At 41.2% G+C, this 19,936-nt stretch overlaps 3 protein-coding genes across 7 annotated transcripts in view; 2 read left to right on the top strand and 1 right to left on the bottom strand.

Moving 5' to 3' along the window:
- The first annotated feature begins 2,433 nt into the window (after positions 1-2,433).
- On the top strand, positions 2,434-5,076 carry LOC105279173 (elongation factor Tu, mitochondrial). Its single transcript, XM_011338763.3, has 6 exons — positions 2,434-2,588; positions 2,748-2,800; positions 3,076-3,241; positions 3,354-3,661; positions 3,778-4,439; positions 4,518-5,076. The coding sequence occupies exons 1-6, from the start codon at positions 2,465-2,467 to the stop codon at positions 4,702-4,704; spliced, it is 1,500 nt and encodes a 499-aa protein (XP_011337065.1). The 5' UTR covers positions 2,434-2,464; the 3' UTR covers positions 4,705-5,076.
- Positions 5,077-5,126: 50 nt separating this feature from the next.
- On the bottom strand, positions 5,127-8,360 carry LOC105279171 (GTP-binding nuclear protein Ran). Of its 2 annotated transcripts, none has more exons than XM_011338761.3 (3): positions 8,124-8,360; positions 6,959-7,442; positions 5,127-6,771 (listed from the first exon to the last, which is right to left on the bottom strand). In XM_011338761.3, the coding sequence occupies exons 2-3, from the start codon at positions 7,388-7,390 to the stop codon at positions 6,556-6,558; spliced, it is 648 nt and encodes a 215-aa protein (XP_011337063.1). In that variant the 5' UTR covers positions 7,391-7,442; positions 8,124-8,360; the 3' UTR covers positions 5,127-6,555. The 2 variants fall into 2 exon arrangements, with proteins under 2 accessions (XP_011337063.1, XP_011337064.1); XM_011338762.2 differs by lacking the exon at positions 8,124-8,360 and adding an exon at positions 7,709-7,833.
- A 708-nt stretch (positions 8,361-9,068) lies between these two features.
- Positions 9,069-19,936, top strand: part of LOC105279170 (syntaxin-1A) — a 53,391-nt gene continuing 42,523 nt past the window's right edge. For 2 of the 4 annotated variants that reach the window (XM_011338759.3, XM_011338760.3), the window contains exons 1-2: positions 9,069-9,316; positions 14,379-14,465. In XM_011338759.3, coding sequence (XP_011337061.1) covers positions 9,284-9,316; positions 14,379-14,465 — 120 coding nt within the window. In that variant the 5' untranslated portion in view covers positions 9,069-9,283. The remainder of the gene's footprint in view (positions 9,317-14,378; positions 14,466-19,936) is intronic. The other 2 variants (XR_003407579.1, XM_011338758.3) reach the window with 1 other exon arrangement.

The following is a 19,936-nucleotide window of genomic DNA, read 5'->3' as shown; positions in this document are numbered from 1 at the left end:
ACGTTGCCCCGATAATCGTACTCCAGGAGACATCAAACGCGTCAGACAATTATGGACCAGTAAGTATCTGTAAGCATACCTGTAAACGAATCATTTTTAGCGGCAATCTCGACCATCTTTGAGAAATTACTCTTTAAGCTACGATGAGTCGCAACAGATTGCAACAACACCATCAAGCCGCTTCCTCAACGATGTCGAAGCTTTGTGACGGCGTTTGCTGTCCGACTTTTGTCTTGCACTTTTCAGATTTGATTTAACGATCAGGCAAGCGCGCGATGGCGGATCGGAATTAGTCTAATCTATTATATTATAATTTAACGCATTGCTACGATGTGGATAATAACAGTCTTGACAGACGCAGCAGCCTGCGGTTTGCGGCACTCTACACGGCTGTAAACACCGTTACGATTTCAAACAAATGTTATTCTCAGCCGGTGGTTCCGAGTTACTCTGGCGAGTTCGTGGTCAGATGACTTTGCGAGTCGGCGAGAGAGAGAAAGAGACACGTACTTGTATGTAACGCATAGACCGCCATCGACGCGTACGCACGTTACGCGATACGATGCGCGCATCGTGGCGCACGCATTATGGCTGCCACCAGCCGTGTATCACGTGGCCACCCCGTTCTCAATGAGCGTTAATGGAAAATATTTTTCTCTCCCCGCTCGCGGTTTTAATACGCTGTACCGTTCAACCTATTACGCTTTGATTTCAGACCATACCGTCTCTCATGCCGACAATATGCGACTCCGTGTGTCTCGTCCTGCACCGTGTCATTTTGCCTGGGAATCAATTACCAGTCAAATTTATAATATAAATGGAAAGAAACGAGCAATTCTCCTGTCCACCTATATTCTCTTGTCGAATTATTGCATTGTTATATTTTAATTTTTTCCTTACTTATCAATTTTGTTTTCAAATATAGATTTCATCTTGGCAAGTACTTTTCAGTCATCGCTCGTCTCAGTGTACTTGCAACTGAAGCTTTTGCGTCCGCCTTTTCAAACTTCAATTCTTTCGAAGAAAGGAAGAAAAGAGCGATTTTCAAGAATATCTTTTTTGCGAATGACAGTTCTCGTCGCTAATCAGACAAGTCAGAAAGCTACTTGCAGCTTTCCAGCGACATAGATGTCTTTCGCGTCGCACGTTTCTCCAATCCTTTGCGATGATCCATCTATCCAAGGAATGCTTCTATCGATTTGCAGGCTTCCGTTTGTCACAAGTCAATCTAGATTTATATTTATACTCTGTCTACGCTGTGTTTACGAAAGAGCATAACAGTTTTACATTACAGTGCGCTCGTTGTAGCTAATCTGTAATAATGCCGGTATGCGCTTCTCTCGAGGAGACCCGCGTCGTCGTCGTCGTTCGAAAATTCCACGCGAGCGGCCAAGGAATAACACGATGCGCCGTGTCACTTGGTAACGGGAAACCGACCGGCACGCGCGATCAGGTAAAGACGGGATAATAAAATGTCACTGTTGTTCTTACGAAAAGTCGCGGCCGTGAAATACGGCGCCATGACGAATCGTAAATTCCATCAAGTGTAGCGCGACGCGCAGCAAACATCGCGGGCGGCTGTTATATCTAAGGGCCCGTGGGGATTACGGTTATACACGTGGCACGCCGATGAAACTATGGTGTAACGCGGGATTACATCGTCTTGCGCGTTTTTAAAAGTAAATACAATCGTCCACCACGCGTGGTCAAGATCGCTGCGCCATTTTTTCCGCCATTACCCTTGTTACCATCATGCACTTCTTTGCGTGTATTGCATTTGTCAGTGGAATCAAGTGGATCGAATCAAGCTTTGCCAATGATCAATTTATCGAAATTACATGCGCACGAATAAATGTAGCACGGAATAGAATAATTAAGGACGTATTGTATAACGAGCAAATCTACATACGTGCAAGCCTATGCAAGCCGATCAAAATGTAAGGGAAGTGGCACGAGGAACAATATCTGGCTTCATTAATCTCTTCTCGACGAAACATTCGGTTTATGCCGCTACTGTTATCCGTGCGAAATATCGGCGGGATGTGGTATAATGATGATCCCTCCCTGTTATTCTTTATCCTCGTTATTCTTTACGGGGCCAATTATCTCGCTGATTATTAACGTTACACGCGCTGTGCTTGATATTCTCACGTGTCTGATTTATCGTTGATTCGTTTATTGTGGGACCACGACCAATCACGATGAAACTGATGAAAAGAAATTAAATGAAACGAAGCCTTGGTCTTTTCTGAATTTCCCTTGAAGCTTGCATGCAAGAAGATGTCTCGAATTTTTCAGAAGAATCTCGAACGAAAAAACGCGATAAGTTGATCCTCTACTTTAGCTTTAGCTTTAGTTGATAATACAGATCTCTCGAGTGGCATTATCATAGGTGTCGTCACGTAACCGGTAACGCCGGCTCGCTGCACAAGGTATGCCGGATTGCCGGGGCAGCGCATAACGCATGTTACGATTCGTCGTCGTTCTCGTCGTTTTACTTACGCATCGGAAACTTATTTCACAAGTCTTTGAAATTATCCTGGCAGGAAATATGCCGCTTATTTCTACGAGGACAATGTTCAATCCCGGTAAGGATACGTGCAACACGTGTTCATGTTACTATCGCAGATCATTTCTCGTATTCAGAACTTTGCCAGTTAACAAACATTATACCGCGTGGAAGGGACTAGGTTAACTACGTATCTGATTTTTCGTTTTCGTCAAGTAAATTCGTCTTTTTGTTTCAGTGTTGAGGCAAACTTTCAGACAAGTTATCTCTACGAAACAGTTGCCGAAATGTGTAAGTAGACAAGTAGTCGTAGATTCGTTGAAGGACTAGGAGCGATGTCGAGTTGCATCGAGACTCGACATCAAAAATCAATTGTCAAAAGAAATTTCGCCGCTAACGCGCACTGCCTCATTACTACTTGCATTGGTTTCGTACCTTTATTGGTCTTTATTATGGTCAATATTACGTAAATGACAAGTGTGTCTTGATATAGGGTATAGCCTTGTATATATTTAATGTACAATCTATTTAATTGCTGGAAATTGTTGTTTATTATGCTGGAATAGCAACATCGTTATCAACTGAATAGTCAGCTGTTTCTACCAATCGTTACCAGCCAGAGATTCTATGCGGATAAACAAGTATACAGTCGTGACAAACCACATTGCAACGTAGGCACTATTGGCCATGTGGATCATGGGAAAACAACTTTAACAGCCGCCATCACCAAAGGTAGATAACGTGTGTTTCCACTCGAGGGATAATCAACAACTAATCTTGATGAAATATTCTTTAAATCTTGTGAGGAAAAATGTGTCGTAATAAGACGTATTGCCGTAAACAGTATTATCGGAGAAGGAACTAGCAACAGCCAAAGGATACAGTGAAATCGACAATGCCCCTGAGGAGAAAGCTCGTGGCATTACCATCAACGTTGCTCATATCGAGTACCAAACAGAAAACCGTCATTATGGTCACACGGATTGTCCAGGCCATGCGGATTACATAAAAAATATGATCACGGGTACAGCACAGATGGACGGTGCTATATTGGTGGTTGCAGCCACTGACGGTACAATGCCACAGACCAGAGAACATTTGCTTCTCGCTAAACAAATTGGTATCCAACACATTGTCGTATTTATCAATAAGGTATTAAGAATAATGCAAGAAAATATAGAATTTTCTATATAAATATATAGATTCCTTGAGAGCTGAGAGAAAATTTCAGACTTGAGGCAGTATTAAAATCGTATTCAATGTTTAAGGTCGATGCTGCTGACTCAGAGATGGTGGAATTGGTGGAAATGGAGGTTCGGGAATTGTTTTCCGAGATGGGTTACGACGGTGACAATATTCCTGTGGTGAAAGGCAGTGCTCTTTGCGCGCTTGAAGGAAAGAACCCCGAGATAGGTGCACAAACTATCCTGCAATTATTGCAAGAGGTAGACAAATATATTCCGACTCCGCAAAGAGATTTGGACAAGCCGTTCTTACTGCCGGTGGAAAACGTGTATTCGATTCCTGGACGAGGTACCGTGGTCACTGGTAGGCTGGAGCGTGGGATATTAAAGAAGGGAATGGAATGTCAACTTATCGGTTACAACAAAGTCCTCAAGAGCACAGTCACAGGTGTAGAGATGTTTCACAAGATATTGGAGGAAGCCCAGGCTGGAGATCAGCTTGGCGCTCTGGTAAGAGGGTTGAAGAGGGACGAGATCAAGAGAGGTATGGTGATGTGCAAACCTGGTACCATGAAGGCACATGATCACGTTGAAGCTCAGGTGTACATATTGAGCAAGGAAGAAGGTGGTCGCAAGAAACCCATTTCGAATTTAATTCAATTCCAAATGTTCTGTAAAACGTGGGACGTTGCGGCACAGTGTACGATAGTCGGAAAAGATTTGGCTATGCCGGGAGAGGACTGCACGTGAGAACTTATCCGTTTTCGAATAAACAATTTTCGTTTATTACTTTCGTTGACAAGACACGTTTCCTTTTGTTGCAGGTTTGCATTAAAATTGATAAGGCCAATGGTACTCGAGAAGGGACTACGCTTTACCCTACGAGATGGAATGACCACACTAGGAACTGGTGTCATCACCAAGACATTGAAATCGCTCACGGAAGCGGAGCGAATGGACCTCCTCGAGGGTAAGAAGGCGCTAGAGAAGAAGCAGAAACAAAAACAGTAGATTCGAAAAAGTATTTCCGACGTCTGATGAAACAGAGTCGTTGACGTGCTGTCGAAAGAGAAAGTATCCGAGCTCGAATTTTTATCGAAACCCCTTATCTGATAGATGCGCAAGCTATATATTAGTACAGCGCATATTATTCTTTACATGATAACGAAAATTCAGTTGTATATTTAAAAAAAGTACTTTTTTTAAATATATTTTTACTGCATCACACGACTTGTAGTACTGTTGTAATTTAGTAGTTGGTCCGAATAAGACAGCGCGATGGTAGCGAAAAAGAAAAACACTTTATTAAATATCGTTTCCTCAATTTTGTCACATACTTACATTGTAAGAGTATTGATCCTAAAATAAATGATACATTACCACGTGATGATGATGATTACTGGACATCCCGAGAACATTGTAGCCTCGAATGCGATTTAATGATAATTTATTAAAGTTCATACATACAGCGGTATAATCTGCTCCAAGCAGAGAACAATACAACACTATTAGAAGTGTACAAAGATTAAATGTACACGTTGCAGTGTATCATTCCTAGTTATTCCTCATGCTAGAAATTCAGCAAGGTTTAATTTACAAGTGACGCATCTTTTCTCTCTCTCTCTCTCTCTGCGGGATTCATTGGTTAATAGGGATCAAGATATAAAGGACAAGATTAACAGTTTCACGTGCTCTCCCCTCCCAATAGAACATTGAATCCTCTTGCATAGAAAAGAAACTGTTTATATAAATTGAACGAATCGTACATTCACCTTTTGCTTATAAAAATAGCAAACAGTTCTCACTGAAGCAGACAGACGCAGCAGACTACGAACCGGACATTTCGCGTCCCAATTTCGAAACTTTTTTTTTTCTTTTTCCATTAAAATAGAACACTACATCCACGGGAGACGCTCACGTACATACCAGTAAGTTATCTTTTAAGTAGTTTCTTCAGAAAAATTGTATACACAACACGAGTTGTTCTCATCATTACCGATATTCCAGTCCGGGTAATTTTACTCTTCTGCGAGTTGTATCATCGATTCGTGTGTAGCTTCTAATTTATTATTAATTTCGTATGCTCCTTAGAAGAGATTCTTTCTTCTAAAAATTAATTTTTGCAGGCTGAATCATTATGCACGTCCATTTAAAGATTGGCAGTCCGATATATTTTGTGTCAGGAAATGATAAAAAAAAAAAAAGAAAGCTATGGAAGTGAAAATGGGGAGAAGTAACGCTATTATTTTTGATACGCCTTAAAGTGGGTTAGCGCGTGACCGTGTTCAGTATACAATATGCCTCGACACAATTCCGCACTTCTTACACACGTATATATACATAACATACGCACAGAGGCGCACGCACACATCTATACAAGCAGGCGAATCGAAAAACGCAACGAGTAGCATTACGTGGTAGCTGGTTTCAACGAGCTAAATTCTATGAAACCTGTATCACAAATTATTTCCTTGGCCTCGTCTTAATTTTATTCCGTTTCTAATTAATCAACTTGTGCGAATATATATTACCGTCGTTACGTGAGAATTTTACAAAATCCAGACATCCGAGTTTGCGTTCGTATACATAATTACACATGTGTGCGCAATTCACATTGTAATACACTCATATGATCCATCTTTAAGGCTGACGCGTGTAACATATATATATATATGTATATGTATAGACTCGCAAAAATAAGCTTAAAAAATGATCCGGTGTAATCGGTCGGTGTGCAAATATCATTTTCTTCAAAGAAAGAATCTTCTATCTCTATAGGAAAACGTACGAGTGCACGACACAAAGGACACTCGTGTAATAGGCCTTACGTTCGTAAAGGCCACTTGCAACACATTAAATAAACTAAAGATCTTCGTCGTCCTCTGGTAATGCCGTTTCTTGAGCTTCCTTGAGATCCTTCTCGATTTGTTGTTGCCATTGCGGGTCCATAGTAACCTCCGGCGGTAGGAGGGCAGGCATAGCGACGAATTCGAGATTTGGATCTCCGATCAATTTGCGCGCCAACCACAGGAAAGGTTTCTCAAAATTGTAATTACTTTTTGCGCTGATGTCATAGTACTGCAACATGAAGCAAACGACTGTGGATATCTGGAGGTGGTATAAACTTTTATATTTGTAATAAGAAACATTCAGATTAGAGGGACAGTACATTGTCTACATTGTACTTCGGATTACTGAATCATCATTAAAAGGAGTTGGAAGAGAGGAGTACGCTACATCGCTACCTAAATCGCTACATAGATACCTGTAAATTCTTCTTTCTGTGGAACACGATGCTCTTTGCCTTTACTTTCCTGTCTTTGATGTCGACTTTGTTGCCACAAAGGACAATCGGTATGTTCTCGCAGACTCGAACCAGATCCCTGTGCCAGTTTGGTACGTTTTTGTACGTTACCCTGGATGTAACGTCAAACATGATTACGGCACATTGTCCTTGGATGTAGTAGCCATCACGGAGACCGCCAAATTTCTCCTGGCCAGCAGTATCCCACACGTTGAAACGAATCGGGCCACGATTGGTATGAAAGATCAGTGGATGTACCTCCACTCCTAGAGTGGCGACGTACTTCTTTTCGAATTCACCGGTCAAATGCCGTTTGACGAAGGTGGTTTTGCCGGTACCACCGTCGCCGACCAGGACGCACTTGAAGGTGGGCATGTCGGGTTCCTGTGCCATTTTCACCGATTGATTGTCCGTAAATATTAATCGACCAGTCGGGGCTACGGATCTGCAAAGAGAGAAATGCCAGTTCGATTAGACTTGTAACCTAGCACTCGCGTGCCGCGTACGAAAAATGTCCGGACGGAGTGGCGTGGTACACGAGACAGCAAGTTTGCACTTGCGACTTTACCCCCCGAGTTTATACGCGACGCGTATACGTGTTTGAACGAGCACTCTCGCTGAAACGCCGAAAACACGTGTTAAATATTCGAGAGATCGACTCGCGCTCTATCGGAGACGATGGAACAAATGCAAGAAAAATGGATCACCAACGTTTCAAAGTTGCTGGAAAAATCCACGAGTCACGGCCACCGGCCACGCATTCGAATCGTGAGCAGGAGACTCGGTTACGCGTTTCACACGTGGAGAAATTTTTGCCTGGTGGATACTCGACGAACGGTTCGTGTTGGAGCGAGTCACGATGCGATTGCGAATCGCGGGGGAAATTCGGAGGGAAAAGCCGGTCGCGCGGAGCCCGCGGCGACGGGGAATGGCGCCTACCGGGGAACCCGCGAGGCAGAATTTTCACTAGGATTTATTTCGCGGCTAACGATACCTCGCTGCGCGATTTAGCGTCCGCACGTGATAACCGGAGTGACTTTCACCGTTTTAGGACGAATCGGGCACCGTGAGTACGAAATTTCCCGGGTAGACGATGATGTACGTGAAAATGAACGATAGTACTTACCGTGCGGCACAGTCGATATGGCTCACAATGGCGTTCCTCTGAGCGGATGGTGGAGCGAAGGCGAGGTCGCTTCGTCGATCCACCGAAAAACACCAAGATGCACGTAAAGAGGCACGGGATCGCGACGAAAAAATCAGATTCGATTTTACGTCGACTCTTTTCCGGCGAAATCAAACGGAATTTTCTCTGAACAAACGCAAACTTTCAGGTGACTCACGGAAACGCGCTGTCAGCGACATCTGTGATCGACGCATCCGCCGCCGCCGTTGCACACTGTACGTGACTGTACGCAGTTGCGTCAAAATGCAGCAGGTGCACGATCGTAGCAGAGGGCGCGATCGTTCCGTGGCGGGCTGGCGGCAAACGTTTCAACAAGTATCTCGCGCGAGAAACGACCGAATCGCGTAGTCGGCGTCGTCGGCGATATTCGACTATTCGAGTATTCGTGATCGTTCTCGCAAGAAATCGCGTTTCGTTCTTTCGAAAGATCTCATTGATTTTAAGCGTCGAGCAAAGGGAAGAGAGCCACGCGATCAAGGACTTGACGCTTCGAATGAAAATATATTATCGCGATTTAGACAAGTCGTAATTTAAGATACTTTTAATCGGGCGTTTGTGCTAATGCATTTCTTCTGAAAAACCGTGTCCTTTAACACGCTACGCGTATGAAGGGGGGTGAGCATGTAGTGTGCGAAATGGTTACTTGATTAATCGTAGATTTTCGTCTTTTTAACATTAATACGAGAGAACCCTTCATAACAAAGGCACATAACGATAGAAATCTAGTGAGATAGATCTATCAGGGAGAATCGCGCGTACGAATTCGACTACATTCCCTTGGCGCACGTTCAGGCCAGCGAGGCGGCGCGGCGACGCGACGGGGCGCCATTGGCGCGTTTCGTTGCCGGCCCTGCGAAACGAAGTTGACGTCATCGGCGCGTGCGCGTCGCGTCGAGACGGCACTGCAGAAGCAGGCGAGTTCGCGAGTGTATCGATTTTACGATCGTGTTCCTCTCGCGGTGCTAGTGCGTCCGCCGTTTCCCTTAGTTTTTTAGTGGCCGTGCACGTCGTACATGGATAAAACTGTGAATGGGATTACCCGCTAGACACGCCGCTCCGTATACCGCCCGCTGACTCGCAACTCCTCGTCACCCTTCACCATGACCAAGGATAGATTAGCAGCCCTCGTCGCGGTAAGTCCCATCGAGACTACTTCGTTAGTCGTACTTTTCTATCAGCTCTACGACGCACACCCGGTGTGCGAATTGTGCGATCATCGATCAGCCGAGGCGTGTGCCGTCGACACGCGGGTGTCACGCACGCATAACTCACGTCAGCGATTCTCCCGTGAGAGTTACGCGTCGTGTGACTTACGCACGAGACCTTGCCGACGACGCGACACTCCGCGCGTTCTTCGAGTTCGCGTTCCTCGAAGCGATCAGCCGAGCGTGGAACGCGGACGAAGCTTTACATCGTCGACTCACCGGCTCGCGTGAAGAAGGCGTAACCGATGAGCCGGCGGATGACACGAGCGCTCGCCTCCGGTCCGAGCTGACAGGTGTTTGCGGGACCGACCACGGCCACGCATAGCGAAGCAACGTCGTCGTCGTTGGTGCTTCTGGTGGTTGTTTCGTGACGACTGTCGTCATGTTCCTGGGCCAGAGCCGGTGTGTCGCGCCCGCTGGTCCATGGCGACCATGATCGACCTTGTCACTTATCGGCGAAACGCCGATGAATGGAGAACGTATCTTCGTCGCTGTGCATTGGGATCGGGATCTCCGTTATTTCGCTGAATTGCTGTTTTCAATGACATTGCGTTAACAATGACGGGTACATACCTTTCCATCTCGTTAAACTGGTCGAAAAATTCCATTTTTGGTTAGTGCTGTTTGTTGAGATTTGCAATTTCCGCCACTTGTTTAACGTAGATTAGCCTGACTCACGGCGATGAATGATAAATTTTCCATCGAAATATTTGTGCGTTGACAATGATATTTAAAATGCCAGCAAGAAATTTGCAACCGGCGCGGCGGTCGGTTTTAATAGATTAACGCGGCACATATTCGCCACGACGAAACGAATGTCGCACCGTATGAAAGGACTAATCGCGACGACATTGCAATGGTGGCACGATACAATGCAGCGAAATTCGTCATGTAAATGTGACACAATTGCACTTGTCGAATAATTCGTATTGTCGGCAGAGACTTGCACTTGGCGAAGATTCATTTTAATTGATAACAGTAGCGCTATCGTCGTATCACGGAGAGTCGACTTGTCAATGACTGTAACAAATACGTGAATACAGTATTTTACAGAATTGCTACGTGCCCTGCGTGAAAAAATACAGCATGTCGAGAGTATCGATTAAATCGGAAAGAGTATTATTTTTAAAGAAATTCGATAGAAATATCAATCAAGTATTATTAATGTTATTGATCGATAAGTTTGAGATAAGACTGGCGGCAATCACATGTGAAAGATTTTTCATTGCAACATTGTCTTTGTATCACGTGATTATTAAGTTTATTGTTTCTTACAAATCTAATACACTATGTACTATAGAAATATTATTCTCGAGAGCACACAAATGACAGTGTAATACATTAGTTTGCAATATAACAAGTAGTATATGTGAAAGCGGATGTTATTTGACCAGCTTTCTTTCTGCCTGTGTGATTCTCAATTAATAGTCTGATTCTCTAACTGACGAAGGATACATGACACGTATCACGCTAGCTGATATACTCGATGACTCATTGGCCGGCGGCATTCGTGGAAAGCATGTATGGGCGTAAAGGCCGATGTTACCAGTAAATTTCTTTATCATACACTATTATTAACCTATTGCATACTATTTCTCTCGCAACAATATTTATCGTGATATCACTAGATACGATATCATTGGAATTTCTTCGGCTGAAAAATAATTTCAAGCATGTTTTATTATTGCTGCATTTGACTCGTATCTGTTTCGTTCTATTTTTTAATAATTATTTGTGATATTCGAAGCTCTCTCTTCGTAATATTCCAACCTAAGAATTCTGATGCAAAGAACGACATCCGTACACCGCATTTACACTGCTCGGTTATTATCTTCAGCGATGTCTTTGTCACTCTCTGCATAAAATCGTAAAAAATGCGAACATCTTCTGTAAATAACCAAGATTCCTTTACGAGGAGATACGGCGGATACGAATTGCGAGACATTTTTCCGCGCGTGGTATGAGATAATTCTCTCGAAAATGATTCGAGTTTATTGCAATCATAATTTGCATGTCGCGTCGGTATTTCTTGGAGAATGTGTCCTGAGCTTTTACATTTCTTATCAAGGCTCTTATTATAATATATTGCGAATTGTAAAATACATAATTGTAAACATGTATTTACAATAATTCGGATTTACATAAATCGTTTTTAATGTGCTGGACTTGTCAAACTTACATCAAAGGGATCATTCGGAATAGTTTTATTTGCACTTAACCAGCTGGCAAAATATCGCGACGCGTCTTCTGAAGATTATTGCAACAGATATTCCGCGCGTGTGACTTTTCCTCTCGCATGTTCAGGGAATGTTCCATGTCGTGACGAGCGGAATACATCTCGTCCTTCTGTGACGAGGACAATCCGCTCTTCAGTTTCTCCCTTGACCCGGCTGATAGCGCGCATACTCTTCTGTGATGATTTCGCTCGTACGCGAAGGCTATCCCTACCGTTGCTCGTACACAGGTTTACATAATGACACGCGTGCTAATCACTGCGAATGTCTTCAGCTAGCTCGTTGCGTTACAGACAAAAACAAATGTGGTGAAAGATTCGCGTGTATAAAATTCGATGTCACCAGAGATAACATCACGGTTTAATGAATACTCGTGCGCGCGACGATGTCCTCTGTAGGGCATTACCCTGCATGTTAAAACCTGGGGATCCGACCGAGACTGCTGTAATCTCGACGAGTTCGATTTTCGATGTTGCAAGTACGAAAATATACATCTTACGTTAACTTACTGGCTCTATTGCTCATTATCGTGAATGCACACATGATCTCCGCATGTCCGTCATGTTGAAACTTGAAATTCGACAAGATTCTCGATTTCTGATCAAACTCAATGCGCAAACGTAATCGTTAGATTTGTCACATTTCGAAATAAATTTTTTAAGTATCTAATAATTTTACTTATCGTTCTTTATATAAAAAGGATTTATGTAAATCATTTATTCAGCAAATATATGTTATAGTTTACGTAAACGGGATATCTATCACATGTACGCGATGTATATCCGGCAGCAGCAAATGTCGATTAGCGCTAACCCTGTTTAATTCGATTTTCCTGCTCTGTCTCTGCTATAAGCGGCATCGTAATCCAGAAAGGGACAGCGAATCGCTGACCCAGGGTAGTTAACCCGGACTGTTGGTGCAATTCAGCCTTAGGCAGAGCACGAGTCGAAACGGGAACAATGATCGATCGCGCGAAAATTACGTTAGCTGTAAAATAGTGCGTAAACTAAATGTGCATTATCCGGAATATGTATACTTTGTTACGTATGAGAGAAACAAAGTGTAGAAATTATTAAATTAATATTAAATTAATTCAGCGAAAGTATGCACAAACTGAAACCGCGGTATTCAAAACTGTGCTAATAAAACTTAACGATATTTTGCATTATCGAACAATGTGGCATACAAAGTTTTCTAAAATTTCGGTAATCGAAAGAATACCGATTTTGTAGTTATATACTTTTCGTAATAAAACTATTACAATTTCTCAAGAGACTTTTGCATTTCCGTCATTGTCATTTGTCAGAAATAAAGCTTGTATATCTGCAACAGCAAAATCCAATCTCATCAGAATCAGAATATTCGATTTCAATCTTTATTATGTGCACACACTGCGAAACAGATGCGCATAATGGTCGCGCTAAACTTTGTTTCGATAACGTTATTATTTTAACCAATATCGCGCAGCCATTGTCGTTGGCCGCAATCATCGAATATCTTGATTCGATCGTGGTATTCGCGCAGAAGAAATTCGCCGCGGAACCACGATATCGATCGCGAGAAAGGGACACAAGCGACGATACGTTCCATCGGTGCGCGCGTAGTGCCTATAATCGTTTCTTAATTGTATGCAAATATCGTATCGATTAAGCGCATACAGCGCAATGGCGACAAAATTGTTTCGAATAACCAGGGCAATCGAGAAATAATAAGTAGCCGCAATTCGGCAGGCACGATGTATTTTTGCATATTTTCTCAACACTTTACAATCCAATTTTTTTTTAATGTATCTGTTTAAAATTTTTTATGATAAATATGGACAATGTGATGTAACGATGTTGTATAATGTTCTATAGAATTTTTATTTTTATGCGACAACAATATTACACTCATAATGAGAGAGAATTTAGTGAACCATGTGCTATAAAATTTTCTCGTGATCGATCAGCCGACTGCACCCAACACTTTGACATTATGTTCGTTGAAAAGAACAATTGTATTTTCGATAACGTCAGTAAAACATTTTCTTTTCTCCTTTCTCTTTATTTCCAAGTATTTATGACGCGACATATGAAATAACTTGATTACATAAAGTACACATTTATGTGAAACTTCTGCAGAAGTTTGTAAAGTGTGAATAATAAAAAATATCTTATCAAATAGAATAATATGATAAAATTGCACTATCTACCTAATTCATTACGATAGTATTTTATTGATTATGCAACGTACAATATTATTTTATCGAGAGCAAAATCTCCACTGCTCAAACAAGTAATTGTGTCGTGTTATGCGAGAGGAAGTCAATCTTATCGAGGAGAAGGCACGCACGATACATGAGCGCGTACGCGATCATTAACGATGTCACCAGGTTTTAGTCACACGTACATATTGCATATTTCTGTCTTTACAGTTCTCTCTGCTTTTACTGCTCTGATTCGTATAAATCACGTCCGATCCGTAATGTTTGATAATAATTGATGATGATGTCCATGTATATAATAATTTCGTGTCGTCATTCCACTTCAAATACTGTGGAAACGGTTATTGGAAATTTGCTTTTTTGCATTTTTATTTGTCAAATGTAGAATCAAAATTTCTCTCACACTGGCCTTGCTGCGAATTTGATAAATATAAAGAGTACAAAACTACAAGTGTACGTTATTGCTATTAATCATGAGACAGCATTAACCCCAATCTCTAAGTAATAAATGCATCATTTTGTTTGTAATAAGTGATTGTTCTTTTGTTTACAGGCCCAGTCGGACGACGACGATGTGGCGGACGATGTGTCCGTCAACGTCGGGGCGCCGGATGATTTCATGACGGAATTTTTCGCAGAGGTGAGTGACGAACTAATTTGTTGCTACGGCAATTTCATTTCCGGCGCCGCGCGATTTCCAACAATCGAAAGTAGGTTAAACCAGTATAAGCAAGAGTATCGCTTTTAACGGGGACAATGCATAATTTCTTCTCTCGCTTCTTTTCATACGGCTATGAATATCGTAGGATAATATGAAAGACCGGTCGTACATATATAATATTCAATAAACTAGCGCGAAATGGCATTTCGTAAAGATGCCGCGCTGGAATCTTTACACGAAGCTTTTATTGATCGCGGCTCACAAGCTTTCGCTTATTTGACGGTGAAACGTTTTTACTTGCAAATGCGCTTGCTCGGGGAACAAGATGCAGTTGTCTTGTACATGTATCATGTACATGGCGCGTCTCTTTCTTCGAGCATACATTTTACGCAACCAAGTTCGATATTCGCATACGATTTATTCAGGCAAAATCTCTAACGAGCGTTGATACCCCATATGCATCGCGCGTCAATCGCTTTGTTTAATCAGCTTATACGGAATTATGGCGGAATCGCAAACACACGCTTGTGCTGTAAACGACGCACGTTTCGTTCTCCATACCTCCGCGTACACGTACGCTAAATATTTTGCAAAGATAATTGTAAATGTTTTCGGGATTATCGTGTAATTATCGTTGGAAAATTAATTAATTTTTATGCCATTCTAACATTACGATAATTTGGCAAATATCTCCTGTTTTTAAACGTGTAAATGTTGCAGATGTTTGTAGAAATTTTGCAGAAAGGAAGATTTGCACGTGTTTAATTTTGATCGGTTTCTAGATATGCAGAAGTAGCAACCGCATCATTTTCTTTGATGTGAATTTATAATTTATTGTCATTGATAGGAGCTATCACACGGAATACCTACATCGTACGAATTAGCTTGGTATATTCTCGCGTAATGTGACGAGTATTTCATTTCTCAGATTGCACAAAAAGAGAACCTGAGAAAGTTGATCAGCGAAATCGTGGTTTATGATTTACTGCATTTAGAAAATATTTTATCGAGCTTGAAATTTCAGATTTTTTAAGAAATATATAAAAATATAATGTTAACGATTTTATTGTAACTTGTATTCTTTCGCGTAAAACGCTGGTGCATCCACCTTCCAGCATTAAGCTTAAAAGCATTTACCTCAACTTTAACCGCGTAATCCGTTATTACACATTCGCGAATTTTTTTCTCGATACCAAATAATCTTTATTATCGCAATTTTAGAATAATGGCACAACTAATTAAAAGTTATTTCGATATCAGTATAAACTTTAACATGCTTTGCGTTAAAGATCAATTCATGTTTCGATTATGTCAATTAGGGACAAGGAAACTAATAAGATAATTGTCGCACGTAATTCTGTTAGTAGTTAAGTAATAATTATCAAATGGCGCGCAAATTTCTCACACGAACATTTCGTTGAACTATTCGTGGTTGCGTGCGTTTGACGTTTACGAGAGTTCCATTTCTAACGGTGGAAAATACTAGCCGAATATCGTGGACGTCGGATTTTCACGCGTTCAAATTCGCAGACATGATCGTCGGGGTTTCGAGGCAATTCGAATGCAGATGTGACTCGCGAAGCGAAGAGTGATGCGAACCAAAGTGGCATTATACATCGCGTGTTTTTGTTGATAAACGTTACCGTGTTGCATAAACGCGAACACAGAATTATATTTGGATCACAAACTCGGATCGAACGTATGGCCACGTAAAGATAGAGAAAATATTATGTTATACAGGAGATACAAAAAAAAACGAAAATACTTTTTCAGTAGACTCTGCATCTGTTGCGTTTACTGTCGTCCACGCGAAATTTGTGACAAATCGTCGAAACGGTCGTTACGCGTCGATAAATAATTCGTGATTTACTTCGGCACCATTGGTACGTGTACCAACATATAAAAAAACCATCAATAACCGAGCAACGCGCAGTGGCAAAATTGTATCGGCGATGCAGGAGCACCAACGACACGACCGGTGCGAAAATTTCGCATGCTATTACTACAATCGTAATATTTTCCAACAGATCGAAAGAATCTTCGCGCGGGAAAAAGATGAGTTCTTACGTAAATGGAGAATCGTAAAAGCGCGCGCGAGAAAGCTTGCGCACGCCAAGTTAGATTGATTTTTACCGTATTCCGTCGCCATTTCGCTCGCTTCGTATCTCCTTTTATTTCGCATCTTTATATTCTCCTTTATTTTTCTACGAATCTTTGAAGGTAAATTTGAAAACGAAACTATCAACGTGTGACGTTCTCACAGTTATTTGTGTATGTTCGTTTAAATTTGAATTTTTAGTGAATTTTGTTTTTTAGATTGGAACTTTTTCCCTCCTCGTCTGTGGTTTTCTTACTCTTGGTGAAATTGATTAAAACTCTTATAGCATCCATTCATGTGGTAAGAGGAGCTAAACGCGCTGGATGTAAAATGTAACTCTCTCGACACAAAATTTCTTCGTGCATGTAATCGCGTGCAAGGCTTATTATCGTGCTCCTTGCGAGCGTTAATATTCCCTTTCGTCTTTACGAACTTGATGAACGTATTACAACTCGGGACGAAACTTGTACGCAGTTGCGAAACGAATTTATGTAATCTTGTCTGAATAAATATCTTTTTTGCATCTTTTGATTGTTTACACGTTTGAGGGAAATTATAATATCGAAATGTAGAAAATACGTGTCTGACATGTTGAATAATTCCATATTTCGAGAGTATGGATCAATTGCAGTTTTTTTAATGCAAACTAGAGATTGAAATTAAACTTATTGACAATTTATTCATTTATTTATACATATTTGTGTAACTATTTTGCATTTATAAATAAGATAACACTCTATATACAGTAAAATGTACAATGTACAACAAGCATACAGCACAGTAATAAATACTACCGACGTAATTCGATAAAACACGTAGTAACTGGCACGTAATAATAATTACTCAATGAAATAATATTCTATTCACTATGGCTTATATATATATATATATATATATAGATTATTATAGTATCGATGCATTCATGATTGTTGATAATGCGATGTGTAATGTAAAATATGACGCAGCAATTACGTTTCGTGATATCGTGATGAATAGTAGGAGCCATTGTAAAATCTTTTTGTCTGGAAATCCTTTCGAAGGCGTAAAAGCGAAAGTTATACCGAAGAAATCTCGCCGTCACGAGTGTGCGAAAAACATTAGTCCGAGGGGGTTAACGCGAAATCGATACGAAACATGCCGCTGCGCGATGTATTGCGCGTTTCGGGCATACCGAAATGTGTCACCGTAACAGCCATTAGACTATCCATGTTACGAGGCACATGAACGCTCGCCTCGTAATACGGATGTGAGCGTGATGCAGTCGATGCACTATGCAGTTAACGGGGTGCAAGTAAGTAAGGGAAGAGACCAAATATGTAAGTTACGAAAGCACAGTCTTGGCGAGATGAAAACCGTGTGCTTGCGAGAATGTGATGCAGGGTAGCATAGCTAATGAGAGTCGTTCCGTATACGCTTCGTATATCGATGAGAGGGCACAGTCGCAACGAAAGACCTCTCAAGTATCGATCGACTTGTCCCGTTACCGCTATCCTTTCACGCGGTGAACCAAAGATATCGCGACGATTCTTTGTTCAATCGAAAATGTCATCATCGTGTAATATCATATTGTATTGTATCGATTGCTGTTAAAACACTCGAAATCCGACCAAGTTGTCTCTTTCGAGTTTCCCCTTGACAAATCTCTTCTCGAAGATCTGCGAAGATTGCTGCCGCTGCCGTTGTCGTCGTCGTTCACGACGATGCTGACTATAGTATTCGAGACATCGGAGAATCCCGATGAATCAGACGAAATCGCATCAAATGAAAAAGGAGAGGGTGGAGATTACGCATCCTTCCTCTCCTCCTGCCCTTTCTCCAATCTGAGATTTTGTCTGGTTTTACGACTGTTGTGTGCTATCATTTCCCGGGGCTGGCATTTTCGTCTATAGTTTGATCGGATATTACCCGCCGTTCTCTTTCCTCCCACTAATTAGATGGCTTCGATACATGAGACTAATGTATCTAAAATAAATTCATGAACGAGAGCTTTCGGAATGTTCCGCGAACGAAACTCTGCTGCTAAGAATACTTCTTAAAGCCAACGCGAAAAGCGGCAAGCTCTTGTAAGTCCGTGAAATAGTTGGCGAGCTTTGTCGAAATCTTACTGACTTACCATTTTATATTATCTCGATGAAAGAATAGATTGTAGAAGAATAATATAGAAAATATAGAATAGATAATAGAATTAAAGAACAGTAGATTATACAATTTGTTTACATCAACGATTTTTCGCAAAACTTTTTCAAGCATTCATGTATGAATTTGCGCGAGTAGATGTATAAAATCGTTTGACCAAAACAAGTTTATATCACTTGTCGGCGAGCGCTACTCGTTGACCACGATTACTGTTATACTAAAGTAGAGTAGTACGTTCGATGTAGTATGTGTCGACCTCGATCACTTAAATTGGCTATATTTTATCAGCAACTCAATCGAGTGCTTTTTTTCTTATTACTGTTTTAATAAAGGTGTAACTGTTTTATTAAAGCGTCGTTTTGATACATATAAGTTATTATTTCATTGTACGTTGTCATACTCAGAGATATCAGAAGATGCTTGTATGTATAGGGTGTCCCATGGGAAGTTGCTGAAAGTAAACGATTGGTTCTCCCCTCCATGACTTCAGAAAGGGTCTTACGGTTAACGGTCGTTCATCTGAGTGTCCGCAGTTTTATTCTGGTTGTGGTAGATGCAAGTCCGTGCGCGTCAAAATGAGTAATCTGACGACGGAAGAAAAGATTTATCTTGTCGAGTGCTTCTTTTCCGGAGGAAAAGTTTATAGCAATGCTTACAGGGGGTTTCGTACTAAATACGGAACACATAAAGTTAAGAGCGAAAACACGCTGAAAAGGTTAGAATTTATTATTTCTTTAAACGTATGCGTTACGTCACTCCATTTTTTGGCAATAAATCTGCATTAAAATAATGTTTTGTGTTATTTTTATCAGAATTATCGATAATTTTATGCAGTATGGAACTATCCAAGACCGTAGACATGATCTGCCAGGTCCTTCTGTGTCTGTAGCTGCAGAAGAAAACATTGAAGATATTAAGAAGTATTTTGAAGAGAATCCAAATTCTTCCATTCGGAAAGCTGCCCAAGCTCTTAAAATATCCAAAATAACGTTACAGAGGATTTTTAAACATTTCCTGAAAATGCATCCCTATAAAATAACATCGCATCAATTGCTAACCAAACGCGCTATGACGAAACGTGTGGAATTCTGCAAGACGATAAATGGAATGTTTGAAGATGGAGAACTTGATGCAAAATTGATAATTTACACGGACGAAGCACATTTCTGGCTAAATGGTTATGTTAATAAACAAAATTATAGATTTTGGGGGTCGG

This window comes from Ooceraea biroi, chromosome 2 (genome assembly GCF_003672135.1).
Source record: "Ooceraea biroi isolate clonal line C1 chromosome 2, Obir_v5.4, whole genome shotgun sequence".
In the NCBI taxonomy this organism is placed as follows: domain Eukaryota; kingdom Metazoa; phylum Arthropoda; class Insecta; order Hymenoptera; family Formicidae; genus Ooceraea; species Ooceraea biroi.
The sequence above is the reverse complement of the archived record's forward strand: the minus strand, read 5'-3'. Positions and strand labels throughout refer to the sequence as shown.